The sequence below is a fragment of the Thalassophryne amazonica genome, unplaced genomic scaffold (assembly GCF_902500255.1).
Source record: "Thalassophryne amazonica unplaced genomic scaffold, fThaAma1.1, whole genome shotgun sequence".
NCBI lineage: Eukaryota > Metazoa > Chordata > Actinopteri > Batrachoidiformes > Batrachoididae > Thalassophryne > Thalassophryne amazonica.
The window spans coordinates 307,326-319,468 of NW_022986251.1; the positions used below are offsets into that span (position 1 = coordinate 307,326).

At 44.0% G+C, this 12,143-nt stretch overlaps 1 protein-coding gene across 1 annotated transcript in view; it reads left to right on the plus strand.

Moving 5' to 3' along the window:
- The window catches only part of zcchc4 (zinc finger, CCHC domain containing 4), a 44,154-nt gene extending 32,958 nt beyond the window's left edge, over window positions 1-11,196 (plus strand). Inside the window, exons 7-13 of the mRNA XM_034165346.1 lie at window positions 14-164; window positions 1,092-1,192; window positions 3,637-3,758; window positions 6,782-6,857; window positions 6,941-6,992; window positions 7,239-7,386; window positions 9,597-11,196. Coding sequence (XP_034021237.1) covers window positions 14-164; window positions 1,092-1,192; window positions 3,637-3,758; window positions 6,782-6,857; window positions 6,941-6,992; window positions 7,239-7,386; window positions 9,597-9,735 — 789 coding nt within the window. The 3' untranslated portion in view covers window positions 9,736-11,196. The remainder of the gene's footprint in view (window positions 1-13; window positions 165-1,091; window positions 1,193-3,636; window positions 3,759-6,781; window positions 6,858-6,940; window positions 6,993-7,238; window positions 7,387-9,596) is intronic.
- Window positions 11,197-12,143: the final 947 nt, after the last annotated feature.

Below are 12,143 nucleotides of genomic sequence, written 5' to 3' on the forward strand. Positions count from 1 at the left end.
GTTTATCTCCTAGGCTGGCAGCAGAGTCCTGCAGACCTTCCTCAAGCAGTCTGAAGACCAGCGGCTGGTGATGGTCGCTGACCCTCCGTTCGGTGGCCTGGTCAAACCTCTGGCCAACAGCTTCTCTCAGATCTCCCACACATGGAGGAAGGTGCAGAGTCCAAGTCAGTATCACAGCTTTGTCCAACTGATGCTTCTCTAGCTTGTCTTCCGAGTGGTTGTTTCAAACACACGTCAGATGATGTCACATCTGGACACTGTCACATGCTGAGATTTCAGGCTTCTGACAGTATTTTCTACAGGACAAGTCCATTCAGGTATGGAAGCATGCATGGTTGCTGCATCTTCCACACTGCTGAACCGCCTTGGGTCCTGGATGGCAGCTACCTGGTAGACAACTGATGATTACGTTGAAGAGGTGGTGTTTCACCTTGTCAACGTAACCATCTATCTGCTATCAGGTTTAACATGGGCCTGTCTTTGGCCTGGTTTAACATCAGCATCTCTTTAACCAGGTTTGATGTGTGCGCGCCTTTGGCCAGGTTTGATGTTGGTGTGTCCTTGGTCTTCTTCAGGCAGTGGGATCCTCAACACTGAGGCACCTGCCTGCTGGATCATGTCCTGAGGGCTTAGAGTCCCAGTTTGGGTCAGTTAACAGCTAGTGGTTTATAGCTGAAGCAATGGGCTGGTGCGTCCACTTGACCAATCAGCCGATCTCTCTTCTTAGCACCTGAAATATGCGATGCAAGCACAGGCCACAGGGGGAAACATAACGCACATTTACAAAGCTAAAGGTCCCACCAGGACTACATGATGGCTCCTGAAAACTTGAAGAACATAAAAACAGAGGAGGCCCTTCTCACTGGTGTTTATATTCAGATGCTTCTGAAGTGATGACTGCACTGATTAGTTCACAATCAATCAGGTGATTGACAGGAAATCAAATGATTTGTTTTGTATTTGATTTGTAATGACCCATTTAAATAATTTACTGTCATTTCTGCTGTGTGTGTGTGTGTGTGTGTGTGTGTGTGTGTGTGTGTGTGTGTGTGTGTGTGTGTGTGTGTGTGTGTGTGTGCGCGCGCGCACAGACAGTGCCCATGTTGAAATGGCCATGATCTGGATCTTTCCTTACTTTTTTGAGTCTCGGATCCTGGAGTGTCTGCCGTCATTCTCCATGTTGGATTACCAGGTTTGTCTGCACACCGTCAGGATCCAGAAGTCCAAAATATTTCAAGTAAAAAGACAAAAAAGTTGTTAATATAGATAAGCTTTGTGTGGATTTATTCATCGTCCTAACCCTTGAAGATTGTCTAGTGGGTCAATGGTAGGGGTCCATCGATTATCGGCGCCGATATTCAGCATTTTTACCGATGTTGGTATCTACCATTTATAACACTGACAGCTGAAAGCAGCATTTCTCTTTGTCCGAGTTAAAGAAAAAACTTCATCAAAATCCTTCATGAAATAATCCACAGTTCCTCCTGTCTCTGTAGCTGCTGTTACATTCAGAAACAACAGTTTAATTTACAGATTAAAGGCTTCGTGTTTCCAAAAAGCTCTGTGTTTGTTCAACAGGAGAAAACGCTGAATAGCAGAGATGGTGTTTGAATCGAGCAGTGGAGAGGGGTAAGGGTAGAGGGGACTTAGAGGGAGGATTTCTCTCATGGTTAAACTATACAAGCTGTTTACTGTTTACAGACAATCACATGATCATTTGTGTGAGCAGCAGAGTTTAGCACAAAACGCTTGTTAAAGCAGCAACTTATGATCATCTTTAGCTCACAGTCTCACTTAGTGAAACAAGAAAGTGTGAAAAACTATGATTCAGAACGTTTTCATCCAGGTTTTATCCTTTACAATGAAATCATTCCAGGTTCAGCTCATGTTCAAATAAGACCGTTATTAAAAGGGTTATATTGGTTAAAAAAAATAAGTAAAGCGACCCCACTTTGAAATATTGGAAGAAAAAAATATCCAGATGACAGAAGAACTCACTGATTACAGATAAAATTTTATCCAGTGAGGCAGAGATCTCCATCAGATAATTTAATACAGTGAGATAGTTTTGAAGGAGGGAGCAAACACTATGTCTGTCAGATGTTAGTGTTTTTGACCTTTTAATTGGTATTTAGGACCTACACATAACATAAAATGACATGAAAAACAGAAATATGAAATTTGCTTCATAAGTTAAATTGCCCCAAGTTGTGGTTTTACAGTAGATTACAGAACATTATAAATCTTACTCTTCTGCTTCACATAGGCCAATTGATGTCTGAGAGGTACTCATCACATGGAGCAAATGGCTCCTGACGTCAGGTACTGATTGGCTGTTAGCCCAAACCATATGGAGCTAAATCAAGGCCAAAAGTTTTGTAATCTGAAAATAAAAAAAAGATTGAAAAAATAAATTTTGAAACTGAAAATTCAATGTTTGTTCTTGAATTTTATAATCATTTAAAAAGTATTATCAAAATAAAAATAAGTGTAAGATATATATTTTTCAGTTTAAATAATTTTTTGATTCAGCTCTGTAATTTTTTTGATCAAATAATTTATTTTCATTCATATTTCTTTTTTTCACCTTCAGATCTTTTTTTCACCTTCAGATCTTATTTTTTCAGTTTCAAACTTTTGGCCCCATTCTGGCGTGGGAGGGCGTGGCTTCGATTGAGAGGGGCGTGGAATTGTGAGTGACAGGAGAGCAATCAGTCCGCTTTCAGAGTTCCGCTGTGATGCTCTGCAGAAGGCCGGCGAGGCTTTAACTGCTGGCCACCTTGTTACATCGTCATTAAATTCACTATCCAGTACAACATATGGATCCACTGAACCAACTGCTACACATCGATCACAATAAACAGCTTTATCTCGAGGGTTTAAAGCCTCATAATAAGCTTTCATTCTCTCTATTTTCTTTCACGCGCCAGCCGCGTAGTAATCCACGATGGAGACGGGAACAGAGTCATGAAAGCAACATCATGTGACGACTGATTGCTCTGCTGTCACTCACAATTCCACGCCCCTCTCAATCGAAGCCACGCCCTCCCACGCCAGAATGGGGTCAAAAGTTTGAAACTGAAAAAATAAGATCTGAAGGTGAAAAAAGAAATTTGACTGAAAATAAATTATTTGATCAAAAAAATTACAGAGCTGAATCAAAAAATTATTTAAACTAAAAAATATATATCTTACACTTCTTTTTATTTTAATAATACTTTCTAAATGATTATAAAATTCAAGAACAAACACTGAATTTTCAGTTTCAAAATTTATTTTTTCAATCTTTTTTATTTTCAGATTACAAAATTTTTTTGTCTGGATTTAGCTCCATACAACCACTCTTAAAATATGAATAGCTGCTTTCTGGTTTGGAGCAAAATTCTGCCCAGAGCACTACTCAATTTGTTTAAGATGTTTAGCCTGTCGGCACATCCATCTGTCAGCATGTCTATCTGTGTGTCTGTCTGTCATCCATTTTTTATTTTTAACGTGATATCTCAAAAACCACGTAACCAATTTCATTCATATTTAGCATAAGGGTGTACTTGGGTGGTCCCCCATCACTTCATGTTTCTGATCTGTAGGGACCGGGGGGACATACCATCTATTGATGACTCTTGTTTGTCTGAGCAGGTGGACTATGACAACCACCCTCTGTATAAACATGGGAAGACGGGCAGGAAACAGTCTCCTGTCAGAATCTTCACCAACATCTCACCCAGAGACTTCCTCCTACCCAAAGAGGATGGCTACAGGTAACACTGGGTGTCGTTCTGGCTGGGGTTTTTTTTTTTTTGTTTTTTGTTTTTTTTTTTATTTGACCACAACTGTTTGTACAACCCCAATTCCAATGAAGTTGGGACGTTGTGTGAAATGTAAATGAAAACAGAATACAATGATTTGCAAATCCTCTTGAACCTATATTCAATTGAATACACCACAAAGACAAGATATTTAATGTTCAAACTGATAGATTTTAATGTTTTTGTGCAAATATTTGCTTATTTTGAAATGGATGCCTGCAACACGTTTCAAAAAAGCTGGGACAGTGGTATATTTACCACTGTGTTACATCATCTTCTAACAACACTCAATAAGCTTTTGGGACCTGAGGACACTAACTGTGAGTGTCACCATTGGGTTTAAAAGGAGCATCCCCAAAAGTCTCAGCCGTTCACAAGCAAAGATGGGGTGAGGATCACCACTTAGTGAACAACTGCTTGAAAAAATAGTCCAACAGTTTAAGAACAATGTTTCTCAACGTTCAATTGCAAGGGATTTAGGGATTCCATCATCTACAGTCCATAATATAATCAGAAGATTCAGAGAACCTGGAGAACTTTCTACATGTAAGCGTCAAGGCCGAAAACCAACAGTGAATGCCCGTGACCTTCGATCCCTCAGGCGGCACTGCATTAAAAACTGACATCATTGTGTAAAGGATCTTACCCCGTGGGCTCAGGAACACTTCAGAAAACCATTGTCAGTTAACACAGTTCGTCACTACATCTACAAGTGCAAGTTAAAACTCTACCATGCAAAGTGAAAGCCAAACATCAACAACATCCAGAAACGCTGCCGCCTTCTCTGGGCCCGAGCTCATTTGAAATGGACAGACACAAAGTGGAAAAGTGTGCTGTGGTCTGATGAGTCCACATTTCAAATTGTTTTTGGAAATGATGGACGTCATGTCCTCTGGACAAAAGAGGAAAAAGACCATCCAGATTGTTACCAGCGCAAAGTTCAAAAGCCAGCATCTGTGATAGTATGGGGGTGTGTTAGTGCCCATGGCATGGACAACTTACACATCTGTGATGGTATGGGGGTGTGTTAGTGCCCATGGCATGGACAACTTACACATCTGTGATGGTATGGGGTGTGTTAGTGCCCATGGCATGGGCAACTTACACATCTTGTGATGGTACCATCAATGCTGAAAGGTTCATCCAGGTTTTGGAGCAACACATGCTGCCATCCAAGCAACATCTTTTTCAGGGACGTCCCTGCTTATTTCAGCAAGACAATGCCAAGCCACATTCTGCACGTGTTACAACAGCGTGGCTTCGTAGTAAAAGAGTGCGGGTACTAGACTGGCCTGCCTGCAGTCCAGACCTGTCGCCCATTGAAAATGTGTGGTGCATTATGAAGCGCAAAATACGACAACGGAGACCCCAGACTGTTGAACAACTGAAGTCGTACATCAAGCAAGAATGGGAAAGAATTCCACCTACAAAGCTTCAACACTTAGTGTCCTCAGTTCCCAAACGCTTATTGAGTGTTGTTAGAAGGAAAGGTGATGTAACACAGTGGGAAACATACCACTGTCCCAGCTTTTTAGAAACCTGTTGCAGGCATCCATTTCAAAATGAACAAATATTTGCACAAAAATAATAAAGTTTATCAGTCTGAACATTAAATATCTTGTCTTTGTGGTGTATTCAATTGACTATAGGTTGAAGAGGATTTGAAAATCATTGTATTCTGTTTTTATTTACATTTTACACAACGTCCCAACTTCATTGGAATTGGAGTTGTATCTGCAGCACCATTACTCAAAAGCTAGTTTGGTTCTTTTCACATTCCTTATTTGTGTTTAATTTCAGGTTTCCCGCAGATCCTGTTAAAGACTTAAAATTCATTAGGGCCTTCACTGATATTAAAACGTCTTAAATCAGGACATGAGAAGTCAGATTTTCATCAGGTTTTATTGTGACGTTGCTTTTAAAACTATAATTAAGTGAAAACATCCAGTAGCGCCACACAAAGAGAGCATGGAACCAAGAAAATGCTGAAGGTTGTTCCAGGAACTCTGAGCAGAGACATGTTCAGTTCAACTCGACAATTTCACTTGATGAACTGTCAATTTAATGGACATTTGCTTCTTAAGGAACATTTAGCAGCACAGTTTAACATGTTCTATGTTAGCAGAAATATTTGACCCATAAATATTTGATTTATACCCCCCACCCCCAGTGTTATTGTCATGTTTAGGTAAGTCTTCCCTTCAGCTGTAGGAACCCTGAATTAAAGGAATGTGTTCTGTGTTCATCACCTTCATCTGCTGACCTTTTAACCTCAACAACCCAGGATACCCCCAGCCCAAAGTATACCAGGGCTGAAAGGCACCTGCCTGGTTTACACCCCATTTTGACAGAGTCCAGTTTATACACCCCACACACACACACACACACACATACACGTGTGTGCTCACACACTTACTTACACAAAATAATAAAGGGTTCATTTACACGAAAACCTTCTGGACCTTGAAAAACACCATGGTGGTATAACCTGGACTAGAAGGGTATTGTCATTGTCTGGTAGAGTTAAAACGTACACGCTGGAGTTGAATACAGCCCAGGATGGTTTTGCCCTGACTGTACCTGGGTATAGCTTTGCGGGTTGTCATGGTGGTCTGCTGCGCTCCTGGTTCCCTCTCAGTCACAGCAGGTTCCTTCTTCTAGATGATCCAGAGGGATGTAGGAGGGGGTTTTGTGGCACAGATGGGATTAAAAAAACTCTTGTGCCCAAAAGAGATGGAGTGTCAGGGTTGATCCCATGGATGAGTAGACTCCATAAATTCATTTCCAGGTGGACTTGAGTCGACTACCCCCACCAGCTGAAGCTTAGTTCTGGGGTGGTACATCGAGAAAGAAAAAGACTCTTCTTCTTCTCCTGTTTTGCTGATGTTTAGTAGATTGTGGGTGGAGTCAGCGCCGGGGGTATTCTTGCCTCTCTTCTTAGTCTTTTGATGAAGTAACAGGTTTTAATGTTCCAGGTTTTGCCCTGTGTGTGAGCGATACGTGAGCGCCATGAATAAACACTGTGCTGAATGTGGCATCTGCCCCTCCAAGGTAACCCCTCCCCCCACGCCATCAATCAGGAGAGTCTGCCGTGTCAATGCTGCGTTGACACGTCTCTCTCTGTGTGTGTGCAGGACGGCCGTGAATGGAAGCACTGTTCGCTGTGTCACAAGTGTGTGAAGCCATGTACGTAAACACACGCACTGAGCACAGGAACCAGATCTGGAACCACCTGTCTTCAGTTTGACAGCATGCTGTGGTCATAACTTAGTCTTGTTTGTCTGGTTTTAGTCGCCTAAAGATAACAAGATGTTAGTTAACTAAGTCTTAGGTGACTAAAACGAGACTCAAACTAAATGTGCTGATGGATTTAGCACCAATAACCTCACAGTCCTGCTTTTGTGTGGACATTTGTCGTGTTGTTTCTCTCAGCGTGGACTCATTGCCCGTCATGTGACCGCTGCGCCCTGCCGGCTCACCCGTGTGTCTGCACCCAGCAGAACGATGGCTGCTTCCGCTGCGGATGTTCAGGACACAAACGCCAAGCTTGTCCACTCGGAGACCAGAGTCAGACCTCCAGGTGAGTTCACAGTCCTCCCCTGTGGAAATAACCAGGCCAGAGTCGGACCTCCAGGTGAATCCACAGTCCTCCCCTGTGGAAATAACCAGGCCAGAGTCGGACCTCCAGGTGAATCCACAGTCCTCCCCTGTGGAAATAACCAGGCCAGAGCCGGACCTCCAAGTGAGTCCACAGTCCTCCCCTGTGGAAATAACTTAAAGGCCAGAGTCGGACCTCCGGTTGAGTCCACAGTCCTCCCCTGTGGAAATAACCAGGCCAGAGTCGGGCCTCCAGGTGAATCCACAGTCCTCCCCTGTGGAAATAACCAGGCTAGAGTCGGACCTCCGGGTGAGTCCACAGTCCTCCCCTGTGGAAATAACCAGGCCAGAGCCAGACCTCCAAGTGAGTCCACAGTCCTCCCCTGTGGAAATAACTTAAAGGCCAGAGTCGGACCTCCGGGTGAGTCCACAGTCCTCCCCTGTGGAAATAACCTAAAGGCCAGAGTCGGACCTCCGGGTGAGTCCACAGTCCTCCCCTGTGGAAATAACCTAAAGGCCAGAGTCGGACCTCCGGGTGAGTCCACAGTCCTCCCCTGTGGAAATAACCTAAAGGCCAGAGTCGGACCTCCGGGTGAGTCCACAGTCCTCCCCTGTGGAAATAACCTAAAGGCCAGAGTCGGACCTCCGGGTGAGTCCACAGTCCTCCCCTGTGGAAATAACCTAAAGGCCAGAGCCGGACCTCCGGGTGAGTCCACAGTCCTCCCCTGTGGAAATAACCTAAAGGCCAGAGCCGGACCTCCGGGTGAGTCCACAGTCCTCCCCTGTGGAAATAACCTAAAGGCCAGAGCCGGACCTCCGGGTGAGTCCACAGTCCTCCCCTGTGGAAATAACCTAAAGGCCAGAGTCGGACCTCCGGGTGAGTCCACAGTCCTCCCCTGTGGAAATAACCTAAAGGCCAGAGCCGGACCTCCGGGTGAGTCCACAGTCCTCCCCTGTGGAAATAACCTAAAGGCCAGAGCCGGACCTCCGGGTGAGTCCACAGTCCTCCCCTGTGGAAATAACCTAAAGGCCAGAGCCGGACCTCCGGGTGAGTCCACAGTCCTCCCCTGTGGAAATAACCAGACCAGACCCGGACCTCCGGGTGAGTCCACAGACCTCTCCTGTGGAAATAACCTAAAGGCCAGAGCCGGACCTGAGTCCACAGGGAAAGACGGTGGACTCACCTGGAATCTTGTGGTTCAGCTCAGAACATGTTAAATGTTGCTTTATAAAGTTTCCACCACCTAACCTGTGTGTTTTTAATGTGTGCTGATGTGATTGGAAACGATGCAGTGCATTATGGGATAAGAGTGCGCCCTGCCTTACACGTCCTGGTAGAACTTGTGGGTGAGCTCTTTAAGTCACAGTAAATGTCTTCAAACAGCACCAGCAAACTGATTAATTCATTCAAACACAAACCAAAACTTTTGTTTTTGTCTTGTGTCCCCTGCTGTGGAAACGTTTTAGACACCGTGTGTTTCACTAAAACCTGATTTTTGTGTTTTAAAGGTGAAAATTTAAACTTTTTAAAATAAAACTCTGCAGAGAATTTATTTTTGTTTTTCCCCGACAAATTAAAGAAAATTAAAATTGAGGTGACAGATTTTTTTTCTCAGATGAATCAAACCAGATAACAATCAATAAATAATCAATTGGTCAGCATGAAGCCACACCCCCAGAGTCCTCCAGTTTGATAGATCTTTATTCATGCTTCATGTTGCTGTTTGGAAGCTTTTTATTTTTTGCAGATCCTTTATCATCTTTTAATTTTGTTGAAGGTTTTTTTATGTGTAATACTATGTGTGCGACTCTATGTGTACTTATCTAGTACTAATACAGTCGGGCTGGTGATACTGTGGATTACATGTCTATTACATGTACTAAAAATAACTAGTCAAGTTCACTGCAGAATGTCATCTGGAAACATGAAGACAGTTTTTAAATATGAAATAAATAAACGGTCCTGAATACGTCACACGTGTAACTTTATCATTCGACAGTAATTCAGCTGGTGACGGGTTCGTCTGATAAATTATGTTCAAGACAAATTAGGAGGTCGTCTGTTTGTGGAATCGTACGTTTGTCTGTAAATACACAAAGTAAAAACATTTTAAATGTAATAAAATACAAAGTCTCTTTTATTTAAAAAAAAAAAAAAAAAAAGGATCTGAAGTCGGTGCTTTGTGTCTGTAGGTTTCAGTCCAAAGGCAGAACCAGAACTGTGTCCCAGGGTCCCGTCTGCAAAGCCAAGAGGAAGTACGGATCGACTGGCAGAGCTGACAAAACGCCCGCTCAACATTCAAAAAGTCCAAGACAGACTGTTTCTGTGTGACTCTTACATGTCGACCAATAAAAAGCTCTAAATGACTGGAAACGGGCGGTTTCACTCACGACACATTCTTCTTCCTCAAACGCCATGAAATGAAACAAACAAAAAAACAGCATTCTGCTGCAGGTTTTGGGGGTTCCTGGTCTGAGCCGGGTTCTTCAGTCCAGAGATGCAGATCAGGACCATGATGTCCGAGGAACCGCAGGAAGAAAATCACCAGCTTTAGAGTGTGTGGGTGTGTGTGCGCGCCCGTGGGTGGTTGCCTGCACATGTGTTAAATGGCGGTGATGGAGAACGCCGGCCAACACGTCAGCTGGAGCCGCTCAGTGTTTTAGTAACACCACAGAGCATCCAAGTGGTTTCTCTTTAGTCAGGTTTTTAATGAGTCAGCAGTCTTTAAAAATATGATGAAAGAAGAATTCCCGAAGCCTTTACTCGGCAGAGGGAAAAACTAAAGTTCTCCTGGGATTGACGTCATGAACATTTATTACTGGAGCAGCATTTGTTACTGTCAGTAAATGAATAAGACACACCTGCTCCTTTATGACATCAGCTCTAAACCACATAGGAGGACCGGCTCCTGGTTGGTCCTTTAGGTTTGGCCCCATGGTGGCAGTGTTGTGGCTGTGTGTGTCCTTTCACTCAGTGCAGAAGTACCCAATGTTTCAGTGACCTTTAACCCTCTGCAGATGGACTGGTGGTCTCACGGAGAACAGGCTCCTGCTGGTCACATCCTCACCTGAATGTCCACAACCACTAAGGAAACAAATGGATTTCATCCATTTTGGAATAAGACTGACATGACAAAATGTGAAACTACTTTCGGGATGAACTGTATGTGTGGATAAGTTGGGTTGTTACTGACGTCTGGTGAAAGTTTCATGTCAGTAGCAACTTTAGAAATATACTGAGAAAAATGGTGATGTGTTCAATACTTATTTTACCCGCTGTGTGTGCTGGAGACGCTCGTGGACTCCACTGACGTGGATGTCCACATGGAAGGGTTTACAGACTTCATTCCCTGGGTGGTGCTGTGGGAATCCCTCGCTGCCACACCTGAGGAGCTGAGTGAGGACTCGGTGGGACGACTTGGTGCTGGAGGTCTTTGGACTGACAGTGTCCATAGTAATGATGATGAGTACCGCTGCAGAGACCTCATACCAGATAAGCGCTGACTGTGGGAAACCCCAGGGAGGCAAAGACAATGCTGACGTCGACTCACCAATGGGTCCATGGAGTCACAGGGTTAAGGAGAGAAAGGTGGACTTCTGAAGTGACTGGAGGGTCACCTGCAGTGGCAATTCTACACTCAGTTACTCCTTGGCCGAGACCCCCCCCACCACCAAAAAAGACCTTTAGCAAAAACAGCCTTTTTTATTATTATTTTTAAGATTATAGAAGTGTCCCTGAAATTGAAATCGATGGCAGGTCATATATATATATATATATATATATATATATACTCAACAAAAATATAAACGCAACACTTTTGGTTTTGCTCCCATTTTGTATGAGATGAACTCAAAGATCTAAAACTTTTTCCACATACACAATATCACCATTTCCCTCAAATATTGTTCACAAACCAGTCTAAATCTGTGATAGTGAGCACTTCTCCTTTGCTGAGATAATCCATCCCACCTCACAGGTGTGCCATATCAAGATGCTGATTAGACACCGTGATTAGTGCACAGGTGTGCCTTAGACTTCCCACAATAAAAGGCCACTCTGAAAGGTGCAGTTTTGTTTTATTGGGGGGGGGGATACCAGTCAGTATCTGGTGTGACCACCATTTGCCTCATGCAGTGCAACACATCTCCTTCGCATAGAGTTGATCAGGTTGTCAATTGTGGCCTGGATGTATGGCACAACAATGGGCCTCAGGATCTCGTCATGGTATCTCTGTGCATTCAAAATGCCATCAATAAAATGCACCTGTGTTTTTCGTCCATAACAGACGCCTGCTCATACCATAACTCCACCGCCACCATGGGCCACTCGATCCACAACATTGACATCAGAAAACCGCTCACCCACACGACGCCACACACGCTGTCTGCCGTCGGCCCTGGACAGTGTGAACCGGGATTCATCCGTGAAGAGAACACCTCTCCAGCGTGCCAAACGCCAGCGAATGTGAGCATTTGTCCACTCAAGTCGGTTACGACGACGAACTGGAGTCAGGTCGAGACCCCGATGAGGACGACTAGCATGCAGATGAGCTTCCCTGAGACGGTTTCTGACAGTTTGTGCAGAAATTCTTTGGTTATGCAAACCGATTGTTTCAGCAGCTGTCCGAGTGGCTGGTCTCAGACGATCTTGGAGGTGAACATGCTGGAAGTGGAGGTCCTGGGCTGGTGTGGTTACACGTGGTCTGCGGTTGTGAGGCTGGTTGGATGTACTGCCAAATT